Genomic DNA, 18,447 nt, shown 5'->3' on the forward strand with positions numbered 1-18,447 from the left:
GCTTAGCTTTTGTTTGGGTTTCTGGGTGGCCCTCCATTCTATTATGCCCTTAATCTAGCTCACATATAATACCAATCTAGCTCACATATTCTAGCCAAGAACAGTTATGTCTTAAAACTCAAGTACTTGAGAGAATGGATCATTTAAAATGTAATGGCAGACTGTAGTCCATTAAGTATTTCATATTTAATTTGGAATAAAGGCAAGCCCAAAACTGACTGCATGATTATAGGTCTTTACTTGCCGGTTGTGCACATGTATGCATGTCTGAAGGGCCAACTATATACAGTGATCAACACAATCTGGCCATGAAAAGATTTCAAATGATGTATACATGCAGGTGCAAAAAAACCCAACTTTTGATTCAGTATAAATCACCATGCAGATCTACTTTGTAGAGATTAAGGGATAATTTCAAAACTCTAATAGTAAGAATGGTTATTAGAAATTTCTCTTTGTGTGTGTGTGGTATTTGTATGTGTCTATATATACACATATATACACACACAACTGAATCACTTTACACTGGAAACTAATACAATATTATAAATCATTATATATACTTCAATAAAAAAGTCACAAAATTTTATTTTTCTTTATTGGCGTATAGTTTATTTACAACATTGTGGATTTTTTTCTTTTTAAAAAAAATATTTATATTGGAGCATAGTTAATTAACATACGTTAGTTTCAGGTGTACAGCAAAGTGATTTAGTTATACATGTACCTATTCTTTTTAATAAAATTTTGTTTAAAAAAATACATCTTTCATACTCTGATCTCTCGCCTGGAACTATAACTAGGTGAATAGATTTATGCTTCAGTGATTGAAAACTTGATGTAAAGATAAGCATTTCTAAGAACAACGTTTAAATATATTTAAAGGTGTAAATAAAAATCAAATTAATTACTACTTTTATTGTTTATATTTTATCGTTAATACTACTTTTATTGTTATATTGTTTATATTGGGCTTCCCTGGCTGCTCAGACAGTAAAGAATCTGCCTGCAATGCGGGAGACCCAGGTTCGATCCCTGAGTCGGGAAGATCCCCTGGAGGAGGAAATAGCAACCCACTCCAGTAGCTTGCCTGGAAAATCCCATGGGGAGAGGACCCTGGCGGGCTACAGTCCACAGGGTCAGACATGACTGAGCGACTAACACTTTCTTTCCTTGTTTATATTCAGCATTTTGAAACTCTGGTTCTTAAGTAGATATTGCAAACCATATGTATCTTTTAGTTCTCTTTATTTTTCTAAACGTTCCCATATTACGATCTGAAACTATGATTTCTCAAACTTCAGCCTTTTGGGGTTTGTTTGCCTTGTCTTTGTCTCCTAAGACTTCATCAGTTTAAAATTTTGTCACCTGCACTCGAAGACTGTGATCCTAGTCCCATCAGTAATTCCTCCACTATATGAGTGAGCTCTGCTCTGTTTCTGCAGCAGTCTGAAATCATTGAATAAGTGGTTAATGTCCAAGTTAGCTTGGGGGAAGGTGTTCCGTGGCTGGGCCATCCTTCTTAGACTCTTTGCATAGCAGGATTCTTAAACCACCTGGAATAGCCTCTGACACTTGACTTACGAGTAGCACTGGTGTCTTCACTCCCAGGCAGAATTCTGCTGAAATGCACTTGAATTAGGGTTGCCTTGTTATTTTCCTATAGGGAAATTGCTTTCTGATATTCCAGACAGATCCACAGCCAAATGGGGGCCAGTCTTATGTGGGGGCTGGTTACAGTGAAGTTCTGTCACTAATATATTCTCTCCAGAAAATTTTGCAGTTGGAAAGAGAATTTTGTTTTAATGGTATCTGTGAGAGACATCTCACTCCAGGGTAATGTTGTCCAGGGACTGATGCATCGTTTGAATTTAGAGACTCTTTTAAGTGAAAAATGCTTTTGTGCTCCTGGTTAGGGAAACCCATCACAGGGCCAAGGAATAAGAGAGTGTTGTTTCTGTAGAAACACAGTGCTTATTTTCAGGTATGACTGGAACACTTGCACTGAAAATGAAGGCCTGTTATTTATTTTATGATGGTTGTTTAAATCTCCCTACCCTCTTGTCTTTGGAGAACTGTGCCTTTTTCCAGTGGATGCTATTTATGTATTAGAAGAGCTTTTGTCTACAGGATAGACAAAAGTTAATGCATTGCATACACGACATAAACAGTCTTCTACTTATAATCAGGATGGGTTCCAAAAGTTCATCTGTAAGGCATTTGTTTAAAACACAGAATGTGCTCCTCCTTAGAAACACTGATACAAATGATGGTCGAGGGCCCGGCTAACCCACCAAAACTCAATTTGTAGTTTAAGCAAACTCATTATTGTGTGTTATACTTCCTGAAAAGAGGTCTCCTGTTGTAAAAGGAGGAAGGGGAAAAGAAGCTACTTGTCTTCCTACTTCCAAAGATCCCATTGCCTTATTTCCTGATCTTCTTCATCCTCATCCATTTGGGCGGAGGTCAAATGGAGTGTTCTACCTCCCCCAACCAGCTCCCTCTATGCATACCCTTAAAATCTCTGTGCAGCTTCTCAGCAAAGAAGGTATCTGATCTTTTAACCTTATACATGCTTTTGGGCAGCTCACTGTGGTCCTAAAACCTTCTAATTTTAAATACGATATTTCCTAGCTATATGATTCTTTAATAATTAGTGGATTTCTGGTCAAGACTAATTCAGAACAGAGAAATGGTATTTGGAGACCAGATCACCATATAAAAGAAGTTGTTCCTCTAAGCCAGGGGTTCTCAACTGGGTTATGTGATTCCTATCCAAGGGATGTTTGGCAATGTCTGGGGACATTTCTGCTTGTCCCATCTGGACATTCAGTTGATAGTGGTCAGAGATGCTACTCATTATCTTATGGTACATAGGGCCACCTTTCATAGCTTCGAATTTCACTGACGCTGAGGCTGAGAAACAAGCTTTAAGTGTGGGTTGCTTACAGGCATTACATTGGAGGTATCTTGATCAGTTTACAAATGCAGGATTTAGGAGTTTGGTTCCCTGCCCCCAAGTCCCCCTCCCCAGACACTCATAATGGACAGACTCTCTAATTGAAATTAACAAGTGTGTATGGAGAGCCTGGTCTGTGTTAGCACACACATGCTGTTTCTTTGGTCTTTGTTTAGGCTTCCCAGGGAGTGCTAGTGGTAAAGAACCCATCTGCCAATGCAGGAGATGTAAGAGATGCTGCTTCAATCACCAGGTTTGGAAAATCCCCTGGAGAAGGAACTGGCAACCCACCCCATATTCTTGCCTGGAGAATCCCATGGACAGAGGAGCCTGTCAGGCTACAGTCCATAGCATTGCAAAAAGCCAGACACGACTGAAGTAGTGACTTCAAACTTTATAGGGATACAAACTTTATATTATAGAGGGAAAGGAAGAATGGTTGACATAAATGTGTGTGTGTGTGTAGGAGGAGATGGGAGTCAAGTGAGAAGGGAAGGTTGAAGGTGCTGAGTGCTATGAAGGACAAAGAAATGAAGCAAAGGGATGAAAGGAGTGGGAGAGGAATTTTAAGTGGTGAGATCAGGAAAGATCTCATCAAGAAGCTGGTTTCAGTGGCATCAGGCAGGTTAGTGGGCAAGCTGCATGGTTATCCTAGAAGAAGAGGATCCAGGCTAAGCAAAGAGCAACTCTCTAGGGCCCGAGAGTGGAAGCCTGCCAGCCTGGCAGCCCCACTAAGGCTGTCCCTAAGCCCCTCACCCACAGATGTTCTGTAGGCCCGCTAGGTAGTACAGGGGAGGGCACTGGATGTAATGTTGTTCAGTCGCTAAGTCGTGTCCAGCTCTCTTGCAACCTCGTGGAATGTAGCCTGCCAGCCTCCTCTGACCGTGGGGTAGAATTTCCTAAAGTTATCTGACCACAGAAACGTCAGAGAGTCTCACGTTGGCCTCACATTTTTTGAAGGGAACGTGAAGAGATGCTCCTTTGATAGTGTTGTTTTTATAACTCTTTTCCTTCTTCCACCCATTCCAAGTTTGAACATCTGAACTACAGGTAATTCCCCTGCAGAGCTGGAGTGCATTTGGAGGAAAGCGAAAGGACAGGTGGAAGTGGGGTTTCATGTGGGTGCTGGGTGTGTTCTCTGCCGCTGCCTGGGCTGGGTTCCGGGGCCCATGGCCGCCGTGGTCTGCTGTCACTGCTGTGGACGCAGGGCATCTGGCACCCATGCTGACAGCTGAAAGCGGAATTTCCAAGCTGCATACCTAGAGTCTACCGCAGGCTTCTAGCCCACAGCTTAATTGTACCCCAGGAGAACGGCAGCTGGCGTGGACCCTGCATGTTATCCAGGGGTCAGGATGCTGTGTTCTCCCCACTTTTGTCACAATGAACTTTGCAGATAAGAAGTGGAGGCGTTACTCTCAAGAATAACAATTCTGTCTTTGTTGGAGAACAGTTCATTTCCTCATAGTTGTCTTCATTACAGAGACAAGAGATTTAAAATGTGGTCTTTTCCTTCCAATTTTTTTTTAAATCCATTTAGGACACAGTGCTTTGCACCTCGCAGCCAAGAACAGCCACCATGAATGCGTCAAGAAGCTCCTTCAGGTAAAGTGGAACAACTTAAAATTATAAATGTGTCGTTTTAAAAAATTGAAAGCAACCTTGTGTGTGTGAAAGAGCAAATAAATACACGCATACTCCTTTAAATATTATCCCAGAACCTGGGTTCCCTAAGAAGCTTCATTATTAAAATTTCAGATAGCTAAGAAGATTTCCATAGCAGTCCCACTGGTGGAGAAGAGGATCCTAATAAATTTGAGGTGCCTTCCTGGGATCCAGCTCTTTTGTCCCCTTTATTCAGCTCTTTTTTTTTTTTTTTTTTTTTGCCTTTTTGGAAGGACATGTTCCCTTTAAACAGTCACCTTAAAAAAAAAATACCTGTGCTGTTGGAGATCCCTACAATACAGGATCTCTAATACCCTAGTATTTATTCTCCCTCAATCATTAGTAGAATGCAGCTTTTCCTGAGAAGCAAAACTTCCGCCACTGTTTCCTTGTATGTAACTTGATGAGCTTTTAGTTCTTAGTTTTTGTTCAAATTCTTGGTTTTATTCTTCTTTATAATTTTAGGTCAACTCCCTGGTTGGAAACTTCCTTGCCAGGAAGTTTTTATAACGATCACTTAGGGCGACAGCTTCTGTCTATCTTTAAAGATGAATATTTAATGAAATCCCGATAGTTCATACAGTAACTTCCAGCTGTTGCCAGTCAAAATGCAGTCTTGGCTGTTTTCAGGAACAGCACAGAGCAATAAACTGCGTGTTTGGAGTACTGTCTGTTCTGTTGAGCTGTCGTCTCGGCCTTCCTGAGCGCTGTTTGGGACCCAGCATCTTGCTTTAATTTGGCTTCGCGATTCTGATGCAGAAATGTGGGCACATTCTTCAAGTTGTCTGCTCTGTTGATCACACAGCTTCTTGTCTTGCGTTACATGATGCAAGCTACCTCCAGTGCCAGGAATGCTTAACCTTAACAGGTCTTTGAAGTGAAATTCAAGAAAGATAGATCAACATCTGTGATGATGAAGATGGTTTTTATTATGTGGCTTCTCTCTAAAGAAAGTTGCAATAGAACTTTTCTTCTCTGCCTGCTCTGGGGCTGGATACAGTGGATGAGTGAAAATCATTGACTTGCCCAAGTGCCCTGCCTCCACACCCATGGTCTTACCTTCAATTTTTAAAAAAAAATCTTATTTGTATTCCACGTCTCTGTTCCCATCCTGGCTTGGCTATCCAGACTTTGCATCTGGCTCTGATTTGAGGGAAGAATGAACTTGACAAGCTAGAAATCCTCATGGGCAAGGACCAGATATTCTAGCCTCTAATGTAATTTTATATCTGGTTATGCAAATGGATTGGTTTTTCTCTGGAATCTTTGAAGCCTTTAAACAGTTCCTTGTGCTGTTCTAAAATTAGGCCAAAGCATGGTAAGTCGTAACATGATCTCTATTCTTATTACCACTGAAGGGCAGACAGACATTTCCAACATTGCCTGCTCTCCGCAGATCATCTGAATGGTGTTCTTCTTTCTGGATAGTTGTGAAAACCAGAGGCTTTGATGGCCTCCTACTGAGTTGTTTACCTTAAGTCCTGCACCCCTCTGATCTCTGCTTCACTTCTTGTCTGGGCAGACCACACCCTCTGCAATGGGACCACTGCTGTCTCCTGCCAGCCCCTCACCCTGCACCTTCTGCAGCTACTCCTTTCTCTCTGGCCTTTTGCTCTTTCTGTCTGTCTACTGGAGAGACTTCCCTTCTCCAGGGGCTACCATTTCAGAGTTCTCCCTCCTCAAGGCAATGAGCACAGAGAGCATTGTGAGAGTCTTCAAATTCAGATGACCTCTCCTCCTACCCCCCGCCCCCCATCCCCTTGCTCTGTCTTCTAGCAAGTGGTCCCTGGGCCCTGGGCACTGTGTCAAATGGTGAGTATTTACTCATGAACAGAGCAGCCCACATCCTGCTGGAGCTTGCCACTTAGTGAGCAAAGACACAAATGCCCACGACAAATTGCACATCACTAAGAAGCAAACTGACAAGAGTATTGTGAGAGGTGTTCAGGAGGCCCCTGTAGAGGAGCTGAGATTCAAGCTGAAAATTAAGCGGTGCAGAGAGCCATGGGAGAGAGTATTCCAAGCTGACAGAAGAGCAAGTGCAAAAGACCTAAGGTCAGACCTTTTGCAAAAGACCTTTGACAAGTACAAAAGGTCAGAAGGGCACTAAGTAGTCAGGGAGGAAAGAAAGCCAGTGAGGGGACCTGGGGGGAAGTGAGGGAGAAAGAAAAAGGGCCCACGGGACTTTCCTGACAGTCTGTGGTTAAGACTCTGGGCGTCCACTGTAGTGGGTTTGATCCCTGATGAAGGATCCCTCATGCTACACAGTAAGGCCACAAAAAAAGAAGGGCCCAGGATGCAGCCTTGTGCAGCCTCCTTGGAACCGAGGAGGACTTGTAAGTAAAGAGCTACATTGACAGTTTAGGTCTCTCTATTTGTATAGAGAATTGACTAAGGAAGGAAAAAGCAAACCATGAAGACAGCCGGGTGGCCGTCAGGGCTGTCAAGGTGAGCAGGTATTGGCTCAGACCAGGTGGTGATGATGGGGGAAAAGAGGAGAGTTGATTAGGGTGTGTTTGGGGTACAGAACTGACAGGCATGGTGGTAGACTAGCTGTGGGGGAGGAGGAGGAAGCAGAAATCAAGGATGACTCGGTGGTTGCTCAGGGACCAGAGAGATGAATGTGCTGTTGACAGTGGCAGGGTGGGTCGGGAGGATCGAGCTGCGCCAGGAGGAACCCAGAAGTTTTGGTTGTGTTGCGTTCGAGGTGCCTATGAGAAATGGGCAGTGGTTTATGAAACCCAGGGCTCAGAGATGCCATCTGCTGTGTACTGACATGAACACAGGCTCCATGCAGCCTGTCTGGGTCTGAGTTCTAGCTCTGCCACACTGTGACCCGAGCAAGTTACTGATTTCTTTGTACCTCAGTTTTCTCATCTGTAAATGGGTTTAATGGTATTTAATCAGGGTTGTTAGCAGCCATAAAACTATTCTTTGAACAGTTCCTGGCACATAATAGCCAATACTTGTGAAGTAGTTTTGTTGTCATTGTTAAGATATACATTTGGGAGGCATTAGCTTCTAGATGGGGTTTCAAGCTGTGGGTGTGGATAAGATGACCCAGGGTGATGGCGTAGAGAAGAAGACACACCGGAGAGCCCTGTGTTCCCCTCTGGGGGAGGGTGGCCAGAGCAGTGGGAGGAAGACCACAATTGGATGGGCCAGGCAGGACTCCAGGAGCTGAGGGGAGAGTGTTTGGAGAAGAGGGAGTGGATTGCAGGTAAGAGGTTGATGAGAGGAGGACAGAAATGTTTGTTGTCATTAGAAACATGAAGGTGGTTGGTGACTTGGATTCCCTGATCCAAGGAATATTGAGGACAGACGCCCAACCGCAGTGGGGCCAGGAATGAACAAGAGGCAGGGAGATGGTGTGTGTGCAGGCAGTTCTTAACAGCAGGTTGGTTTTGTGAAGGGGGATAGAGAATTAGGGCAGGAAATGGGGGGACAGGTGGGATCATGATGAGAAATCCTAGAGCATGTTGTTTTGCTGGTGGGGATGACCTGTTGGTGACAGAGCTGATAGAAGGGAGAGGTGACAGTTCACTTGTGTCTTGACTGCTTCGAGGTGAGTCTCTCTCCCCATGAGACCGTAAGCTCCTGGAGCACAGCAGCTGGGGCTTATTCAGGTTTATACTTTGCTTAGTAAGTTGCATCTTACCTTGCAGAAAGAGGATGAACTGAATAGAACTGAAATTTACTATACGTATTTGTTGATTTTTGTCTTATAGTCTAAATGCCCAGCTGAAAGTATTGACAGCTCTGGGAAAACAGCTTTACATTATGCAGGTAATTTTCCTTCTCTTATTTGCTGTCTTCTACCATGAGAAACAGTACATTTTCATTTTCCTTATTTAAGCTATTAACCTTACCATTGTTATTCCTGGTGCCATTTTCTGTCATCACTCCTAGACAATATTCCCCTTTTCCTCAGTTTGCAGATTGTGTAGGGTTTTACTGAGGAATACAGCTAGAATTTGTCAATTGCCTGCCAAACAACTAGTAAACACTGTCATGATTGTTATACTTTAATTTTCCCACCACTTCATGGGAAATAGATGGGGAAACAGTAGAAACAGTGTCAGACTTTATTTTTCTGGGCTCCAAAATCACTACAGATGGTGACTGCAACCATGAAATTAGAAGACACTTACTCCTTGGAAGGAAAGTTATGACCAACGTAGATAGCATATTCAAAAGCAGAGACATTACTTTGCCAACAAAGGTTCGTCTAGTCAAGGCTATGGTTTTTCCTGTGGTCATGTATGGATGTGAGAGTTGGACTGTGAAGAAGGCTGAGCACCGAAGAATTGATGCTTTTGAAGTGTGGTGTTGGAGAAGACTCTTGAGAGTCCCTTGGACTGCAAGGAGATGCAACCAGTCCATTCTGAAGGAGATCAGCCCTGGGATTTCTTTGGAAGGAATGATGCTAAAGCTAAAACTCCAGTACTTTGGCCATCTCATGCAAAGAGTTGACTCATTGGAAAAGACTCTGATGCTGGGAGGGACTGGGGACAGGAGGAGAAGGGGACGACAGAGGATGAGATGGCTGGATGGCATCACTGACTTGATGGACGTGAGTCTGAGTGAACTCCGGGAATTGGTGATGGACAGGGAGGCCTGGTGTGCTGCGATTCATGGGGTCGCAAAGAGTCGGACACGACTGAGCGACTGATCTGATCTGATCTTGTTTAAGAGATTTATGAGCATTTGTAGATATCAGGTACTGTGTGGTACAGATTATTTTTTCTTTGCTTGGGGATCAAAAGGAACTTCAATGAATTTTATATATCAAGGTTTGGTTTTACTATTGGTCACACAGTTTCAAGGGACAAAATGTTGATACAGAGCTCTGGGATGATTAGATTTACAAATTTCTTTTAGTGCTAGTTGTAGAAAACCTTGGTTTGGGAAGATCCCCTGGAGAAGGAAATGGCAACCCACTCCAGTACTCTTGCCTGGAAAATTCCATGGATTGAGGAGCCTGGTAGGCTACAGTCCATGGTATCGCAGAGTCGGACACAACTGAGCGACTTCAGTTTCAGTTTCAGTTGTAGAAAACCTTGGGGCTTCCCAGGTGGTGCTAGTGGTAAGAAACCTGCCTGCCAATGGAGACAAGGGACGTGGGTTCAATCCCTGGGTCGGGAAGATCCCCTGGAGGAGGGCACGGCAACCCACTCAAGTATTCTTGCCTGGAGAATCCCATGGACAGAAGAGTCTGGTGGGCTACCGTCCATGGGGTCACAAGGAGTCAGAGATGACTGAAGTGACTTAGCATACATGAAGAGCTAAGCCAAATGTTTCCCTAAAGGCAGCCAAGAGCTGGTAAGCGCTGCCTGTAGGTCTGGACGACGCTGAAATTAAACAGTATTTTAAAACACCACTTATTTATCCATCCTGACACCGTTTCTCTTCAGTGCAGCTAAGTATCATCTGCATACCGGGTAGACGTGAACTTTTCTTTCCCAGAAGTGTTTGATGCCCTTGGTTGTGAGTCTAGCTTTGTGATTTGCTGTGGTTTCTGTGTCTTCCTTCCCTTAGCCGCACAGGGCTGCCTTCAAGCTGTGCAAGTCCTTTGCGAGCACAAAAGCCCCATAAACCTCAAGGATTTGGTAAGTACCAGATGACCATTAGAAGTGGAGATGGACCCTGGTCTCTAGAGTACCACGGGCTCCTTCTGGAGCATTTGGCAAAAGTCTGCTGCTTTCTGACCTAGATTCTCTTGTGCAAAACAGATTTCAGTATTAGCCCCATTGGTCCTTAAACTGTTAATAAAACGTTTTGCAGCATGCACGTTCAGTATTTATTTCAAAGGATGGACACATGCCTTACTATCAACCTAGATATTAATAAGACTTATTTTCTTGACTTACAATAAATAAAAAAAAGTCTAAACAGTTCTATTATTTTCTTTCGGCACCCATATATCACCTTTGGTGCTCCCGGATAGTGTTTTCCAACTGTAAAAACCACTTATAGCCTATTTTAACCTTGCTGGACTATTTGAAGAATAAATTGACATGCCTCTTGCTCCTGTTTACAGCACTGAATTTCCTGCTCTAACATGGGACTTGGCATGTATAAGTTACACCTGATGGGGATATTGTGAAGTGAGCACTTAGAATCTGTAAATAAATTCACACTTGCTGAATCTCAATAGTTTATAACCAGAAAGTATTATAACTTCACAGAGATAATTTTCTAGGAATTCTGAAGTTCTGCTCTGAGTAAATACTTAATCTTTAAGTATCAGTTGTATTTTTAAATATCCCCACATTAAAATAGTTGGATATACTGTAACTATTTTTTCCTTTGCCTATTTGAATACATTCTGCCTTAAAATTGTTGTCAACCCCATAGGTGGGGTATGCTCAATGCAAGAACCAAATAAGAGTTTCTCTTTATGGCTTGCATAATTTGAGTCAGGTCCCTTCTTCACCCTAAGATTGTGGAAATTGTCACCTATAAATTCTGGTATTTTTTTCATTTGTTTTATACTGTGATGTTGAGATTCTTAATTCATTTTGCAGTTTGTATGAGCTGGTAATCTAATTTTTTCCTAAAGGAATTGTCAATTGTTATAGTAAACCTTTCTTTCCATCAATCTCTTTATCTTGTCATGTGTCAGTAATGGACAAATAAACTCTTATGTTTTGATACCTAGTAAAATTATGAAAGCATATGCTTTCCGAGAAGACAGTTGATGGCATGGCAGGATGCTAGGATACTTAGAAGAAAGTGCTTAGAGAGCATGGGGCCCGGTAATGCCATGAGGAGACAACCCTTCATTTCTCTAGAACATGGAGAGCTGTTTCTCGATAAAAATGGTATACTTGCCTCAAACCTGGACATACTTCATGTTCCACTCTCTCTCTCATCATCACCAGACTGACAATCAAGGGATCAAGGAGCCCAACAGCCTGGCTCCTTAGGAAAACCCCAAAGTCAGTGAAATTCCATAAGAAGAATTGTGTTAGTGTGTGATTTTGGCCTTCTCAGGGGGCAGACTATATTGGTGGGTCAAATATAAGGCCAGCAGGACTAGTCAGGAATAAGTACAGAAGGAATCGGGACCTTTGCAATTCTGGTATTTGACTTCTAAATTAAAATCTTAATCTGAATTTGTCTCCTAGGATGGGAATATACCACTGCTTCTTGCAGTACAAAATGGCCACAGTGAGGTCTGTCGCTTTCTTCTGGATCATGGAGCAGATGTAAATTCCAGAGACAAAAATGGAAGGTACCACAAATTAGAAAGCATGTGATTTCCCTGATATCCACATTCTGAGAAGTTTTCACAGCTGTACTTTGGATCATTTGTTTTAAAGCAGTTTTAACTTCTTTACTGTTTTCTGCCTTTTTGGATAATTAAGAATCTGTTTTGACTTAAAAAAATATTTTCTCCAGACTTCTGGGAGCATCATAGCTGACTGTGTCTATGATGACATTATTAAATGTTAAAATGGATAGGCCATTTCCTTTGACTTTTCAGGCAAAATAAAAGTAAACATATTGTTTAAAAAAAAAGTCTTAATAATGTTATAGGTTCTTTATAAAACTTGATTTGAGAAAAAGACAAGATTTGTGCCAATCATATTTAAATTGCATCATAGTTAGAAGATTATGTCTGTTATTTGACCTAATATTTTTTATGATTTAATCTGAGGTTTTATAAAATAGCTACCTGATTTTGGTAGCATTCCACTTTGAATTTCCTGGAGCATTAAAAGTAGTACAGGTTTAATTGCACTTAATCTCCTTTTCTCTGTTTTTAAGACAAATGAAATGATTTCCTAGCAAAAGTTTCCAGATTTTGTTAGTACTGATTTTTTGTCTCCTCACTCTTTAGAACTGCTCTCATGCTGGCTTGTGAGATTGGCAGCTCAAACATCGTAGAAGCCTTAATTAAAAAGGGTGCAGACTTAAACCTTGTAGATTCTCTTGGACACAATGCCTTACATTATTCCAAACTCTCGGAAAACGCAGGAATTCAAAGCCTTCTATTATCAAAAATCTCTCAGGATGCTGGTATGTGAAAGAAAATAGCCAATGTTGTTTCAAATTTATCCCACTCCATTTTCCCCAAAGAATAAAGGAATTTGTATAATATATTATTCTTTTAAATATATTCCTGGGGAAAAATGAAGTGTTGAATATTGTATATGTTGTGTATATGGGTGTGTTTGTGTGCGAGTGTGTGTTTATATACCCCCCCACCCACCCAAAGTGGATATGAGTCATTATGGTTCTTATGGTTTTTTTTTTCTCTCTCTCTCTCATTTTTCTTCTATAGATTTAAAGACACCAACAAAACCAAAGCAGGTATTTATCTTTGGACGAGGAGATTCTTTTTTATCATTGCTTGTGGGAATTTGAGCATGTTCTGATTAAACTACTCTGTGGGCCATTAGGAAAGTGATTAAGACTAGGCTGAAACTACTTAAGAAGTAAAATATCTTTGGAATAAATGATTCATTGTAAGGTGGTAAATATTTTCTTAATGATTTAACCTGTTCCCAAAGCATGTAACTTTAAACTTGCTACTCATATATTCATCTTTTTTCTGAAATGTACTAATATTTCCTACTGGTGTGAAAAGGTTTGATGTGATTTTTAACTCTGAGAACAACAGTATTTTAACTACTTGTAATATCACATGAATTACAGAACTCTATCCATATCTGTGTTAGATATTTGGTGAAAATATGAGATTTGCCACTTTCATTTTAATTAGATCTTTTCTAAAATGTCATTCATTTTACACAAACAGAAATTGAGAAGTTTACCCTGTTACTTTGGAGTTTTTCTTAAAAACATAGTCACTATTGTTTATTAATGAGCTATATATTTGACTATTTTATTTATAAGTCAAGGTTCTTGGAAAAATTATCATACTGAGCAAATACTTGATAATTTATTTTGTACCAGTTGTGTTATTTATCCATAACCATCAGAGATGAAGTTCTCCCTTTTCCCCATATTCATAGTCATTCCTTGGTATCTGCAGGGAATAGCAAAATCTGCAGACACTCAAGTCTCTTATATAAAATAGTGTGGTACAGTTGGCTGTCTGTATCTGTAATTCTAGGATATGCAGATGGTTGAATCTCTGGGTGTGGAACTTGTGGATATGGAGGGTCAACTGTACATTTTTAAGAAAAGAAATGGAAGTAATGAAAAGGTTGGGGAAATACCACTTTTTTGCATTAAAATGGGAGCTCGATTATGAACATACTCTGGGTTCTAAATTGTGGTAAACAATTCCTTATCCTCTCCTTTCCAAGTTCTGCACACCAACTTAATCTGGTTTTGTCTTGTGTTTTTTATTTTCTTACTTTAAAGCATGGGCTGCTAGAAGAACACTTGGAGCATGCATATTACTTTATGTTGGTAGCAGGTTTCAGAACTTGATAAAGTAAGAAGTGCATGAACTGTTGAGGTTTTTCTCATTTGTTTGATGAAGCTATTTACTCAGACTTTACTAACCTAACTAACCCACCTCCATTCTTTGGACTGTGATAACTTTCAGCATGATCAAGTCTCTAAAATAAGCTCAGAGAGAAGTGGAACTCCAAAAAAACGCAAAGCTCCACCACCTCCTATCAGTCCTACCCAGGTAAAAATGAAAGAAAACCAACAATGAAAAAACATAGAACAACAAAGCCATAGTTTTGTCATTTTGTGTTTAGGTCAAAAAGAACTGTTTTAAAATTGACCATTAAATGCACATTAAAATTTTTCTTTAGCAGTTTTAAACTACAAACGGTGATATGAAGAATTTTGATTATAGTAGGGAAATAATGTTGATTCTTACTTATTTCAAAGCTGAAGAATTAGACTGTATCATTTTTAGAAGTTTCAAAATTCTCAAAATGTATGACAGGACCTTTTTCCTTAAGATAATAAGCTCAGTCAGAGCTCACATTAACAGCTCGAGTAAAGTAGGGAGAATGTGTGACTGGTGAAACATTAATTGAAAATGAATTTAGTTGGTTTATCAAACATTATTGAAATATATTTGCCTTTCATATTACATTTAAGGTTGACTAACATTAAAGCAGCTTTCATTTTTGAGCTTATAGTGATTACTGAGTAGAAGAGGAAGCTTGAATAACTATGAAATGGTAAACAAAAACAAGCCAGGGTTTGTTATTAAAAGAAGCATAGGCCATAAAATGAATAATCCTTATCAAGTATTTGAGAGGAATATTTCCTTCAATAGGCAATATTAAATATGTTAGCATATTCATTAATAATATTCTCAATATGCAATAGAAGTTTTATAAATTTGAAAAGTTAATTCTAGTGAATATAGGAGCAAAGTTCCTTAGTTAATTCTACTCTGTAAACTTTCAGAAAGTATTTGAGATAGGTGAATTGTATTGAAAATATATTACCCTTGAATTAATTGAAACTAGGCATAATTACTGTTAGATTTATTTGCATTGGTTAAATAGGCTAATTCTTTGGCACTGGAGAAAGAAAAACTTTTGAAGAAGGATTCCTTATTGATGGTTTTCATTTTGGTTTTTTAGTTGAGTGATGTGTCTTCCCCAAGATCAATAACTTCAACACCACTTTCAGGAAAGGAATCAGTATTTTTTGCTGAACCACCCTTCAAGGTATTTCTTTTCTGTGTCCAACTTATTACTTAATTTTAAGATATACAATAGATTTGACTTAAGTTATATGGCACTGAGTAAAACAGAATATACTTCTCAGTCATTTGGTTTATAGCCTTTTCATCAGAAAGCATCCTCTGATTATTTTTTCTGGTGAGTACTCCATAAAAAAAGAGTAGACTGAATATATTTATTAACTAATATTTAATTTTCTTCATTTAAAAAAAGGACAAAGATAAGAACTTACCTGATAACCAGTCATCTTTCCAAATTGAGTTGACATAATATTGATCAAAAAGAAAGAAATGGATAGTCTCTGATGTCTTACTAAGAAGTAATTATATATTTTTATATAATTATAAAAGTAATATGTATTTTAGAAATGTTAGTAAATCCATTCAACCTGATTCTGTAGATTTGTGGTTGGAACGTATTTTAAGGAATGAGAGGATATTTCAATTTAATATTTGTTTACCTAAGTATCACTAGGAAATTATACTTGGAAAAAAAGTAAAATTTATAATTGTTAAAGTGTAATTTCAATGGCATAATTGCATATTTACTTCCCCCATCTAAGAATTACTAAAAATAAATTTGTGTTTAACTTAGATGCACATTGATCTGAAAAAGATTCTATCAACCTATCATCTACCTTATGTTAACTAGATTTTATTAAAATATAAGGCAAGGAAAGGAAGTTATACCTTTATAATTACCATCCTAATATCTTCTAATATGATTATGGCTCAAACGGGGTAAATGCATTACAAAGAACAATATGACAAATTATGTTTTTCAGAAATAGAGTGTAAAAAGACTTATTTCTTTAAAAAAAATCACAGAAAGATAAAAAGGACACCATTTGTAATAGCTAAAATTTAAAAAGGTTAAAAAAGTGCCAGTGGGTGGTGATGATGTGGAAGAACTAGAACTCTCATACTCTGTTTGTTGGATGTGAAATGGTGCAGCTACTGCAGCCCGCCAGGCTCCTCTGTCCATAAGGATTCTCCAGGCAAGAATACTGGAGTGGATTGCCATGTCCTCCACCAGGGGATCTTCCCAACCCACAGATTGAACCCAGGTCTCCCACATTGCAGGCGATTCTTTACCATCTGAACCACCAGGAAAGCTCACAGCTACTTTGGAAAACCATTTGACAGTTTCTGTAAAAGTTTAATATATACCTAATATATCATCTAGCCATTCACTCATAGATGTTTACCCAAGAGAAATTAAAATATGTCTCAAAAAGTACACAAATGTTTATAGCATCTTTTTTCAAATATCCCCAAACTAGAAACAGTCCACATGTCTTACAACAAGTGAATGGATAAAGATAATGAGATATATCCATATATAAGAGTATTACTCAGCCATAAAAAGAGAATGAAGTGCTGGCCAAGCAGCATCATAGATGAATCTGGAAACCATCATGCTGAATGAAAGAAGCTAGGCTCAAAGAAGTTCATCCCTTGTAACACTCCATTTATAGCAACTCTAGAAAATGAAAACAGGAGAGTAGTGTGATTGCCTGGGAATGGCAGGGATTGGCTAATGAGGCATGAGGAAACTTAAGAGGTAATGGGAATATTCTGAATCATGATTATAGTGGTATCTTGGGTGTATATCTGTTAAAACTCCTTAAATTAAAAGCTTTCAATGTATATACTTTATTGTACTGTAATAGAGTTGAAAAATAAAAATAAGCACTTATTTTTTAAGTGAAAATAAAGCTTTTGTTATGATAAGCACTTGCCAAAAATGAGCCACTCTATTTCTAGCATTTGAGCCTTTACAAAAGTTCTTTTGCTGAAAAATTATCTCTCTTATCATGATCTGTGGCTTATCTAGATAAAACTTAGTAATTTCTGGCAAGTAACTGTATTTTGTTTTGGAATGAGAGTTTGGCTTTGAAGTTACAAGAATTTTTCCAGTTTATTAAAAGGCAGATATTCGGGGATACAGGTTTAGAGGAAATCTTTAGGGGATTGTCAGTCCACAGCCATAAGAATTCTTATTCCCTTATAAAATTACCTGCATTTTCCCTGACAGGTCTCATTGATTACCATTTCTCTTAAAAGCAATTCATATATTAACAGTTTATCCATAAAGTGATAAAGCTAAAAACACTTCTAATGTATTTTAGTATATTAGCCAGATAAGTAAAACTTCTATTTGTCTCTATTATGAAAGTAGTATTCACAATCTCAAGTTTGAGCACAAAGCACATTAATTAGCTATTATGTAATTTTATTATAATCTTCAAAGACTTTTATAATATTCGTGAGAAGCTTCATTTTGTAATATTTTGAGAATATATCCTTAGGAACCTCTAGATCAAAATTTTACCTCAGGGGTTAATTGTTACTTTTATGTACTTATATTTTAAAATATCTTCTTTCCTGGAGATAGTCTGTTTTCGTAGTAGGATCACACCAACCTGTGTAAACTCAAGGAGGAAACTTTGCTGGACTCTTTTGTAGAGTGTTACATTCAGGAATATATTTTAAGTCATTTTTGTGTTCCAGCAGGCTGAGATTAGTTCCATACGAGAGAACAGAGACAGACTAAGTGACAGCACTACAGGTAAGATGAAGGGGAGTGTGTTTTTGTTCCCATGACTGGTCTCTATTTCATGTCCCTCTAAGAGAGCAAAGGCCAAGGAGAGGTGCCCTGTCTGGGGCGGTCAGAGAACCTTGGGTACCACCCAAACACTGCCAGTATGTCACTGTCTGATGCTGTCTACTTCAGCGGGCTTTCACCTGGATTTTAAGGAGTCCCTGAGCTTGGGTATGAACAAAGAAATCTCTGTTTTCATCTGGTCCTAATTTAGCATTGGCACTTCTTTCAATGATGACTGTAGACAGTAAGCTCCCGTAGTGTTAGCAGATCAGTGATTTTGACACCAAGAGAACCCACAGATGGTATCATATCCCCTTACTGTTATTACAGATATCTTGAAAGATCATTTATAGTATCTCTACTAGAAATTATGCCAGTTATGAGACCTGCTTCTAGATCTTGTTATTTGGTGGGTTACAAAAGAAGCCTGCTGATTGCTATAGCTTGTACATTCTATTTTATGCATTTTAAGACACTGTTTTGAGATGAGGTCCATGGGCTGTGAGCTGTCAGCTAGTGGCCCTCATTGCAACTGAGCAGCAGGTTATTTCTTGAAGAGAGAGCCAACTGAGCACTTCCATGGCT

At 39.3% G+C, this 18,447-nt stretch overlaps 1 protein-coding gene across 19 annotated transcripts in view; it reads left to right on the forward strand.

Moving 5' to 3' along the window:
- The window catches only part of RAI14 (retinoic acid induced 14), a 162,880-nt gene that overhangs the window by 132,376 nt on the left and 12,057 nt on the right, over nucleotides 1–18,447 (forward strand). For 5 of the 19 annotated variants that reach the window (XM_086361335.1, XM_086361345.1, XM_086361338.1 and 2 more), the window contains exons 5-14: nucleotides 4,497–4,561; nucleotides 8,350–8,407; nucleotides 10,160–10,230; nucleotides 11,752–11,858; nucleotides 12,468–12,646; nucleotides 12,912–12,940; nucleotides 13,707–13,799; nucleotides 14,148–14,234; nucleotides 15,154–15,240; nucleotides 17,769–17,826. In XM_086361335.1, the coding sequence (XP_086217461.1) occupies nucleotides 4,497–4,561; nucleotides 8,350–8,407; nucleotides 10,160–10,230; nucleotides 11,752–11,858; nucleotides 12,468–12,646; nucleotides 12,912–12,940; nucleotides 13,707–13,799; nucleotides 14,148–14,234; nucleotides 15,154–15,240; nucleotides 17,769–17,826 (834 nt within the window). The remainder of the gene's footprint in view (nucleotides 1–4,496; nucleotides 4,562–8,349; nucleotides 8,408–10,159; nucleotides 10,231–11,751; nucleotides 11,859–12,467; nucleotides 12,647–12,911; nucleotides 12,941–13,706; nucleotides 13,800–14,147; nucleotides 14,235–15,153; nucleotides 15,241–17,768; nucleotides 17,827–18,447) is intronic. The other 14 variants (XM_086361340.1, XM_086361351.1, XM_086361342.1 and 11 more) reach the window with 5 other exon arrangements.

This window comes from Bos grunniens, chromosome 20, assembly GCF_055505025.1.
Source record: "Bos grunniens cultivar Pamir isolate PY7600 chromosome 20, Bosgru_T2T1.0, whole genome shotgun sequence".
Classification (NCBI taxonomy): Eukaryota; Metazoa; Chordata; class Mammalia; order Artiodactyla; family Bovidae; genus Bos; species Bos grunniens.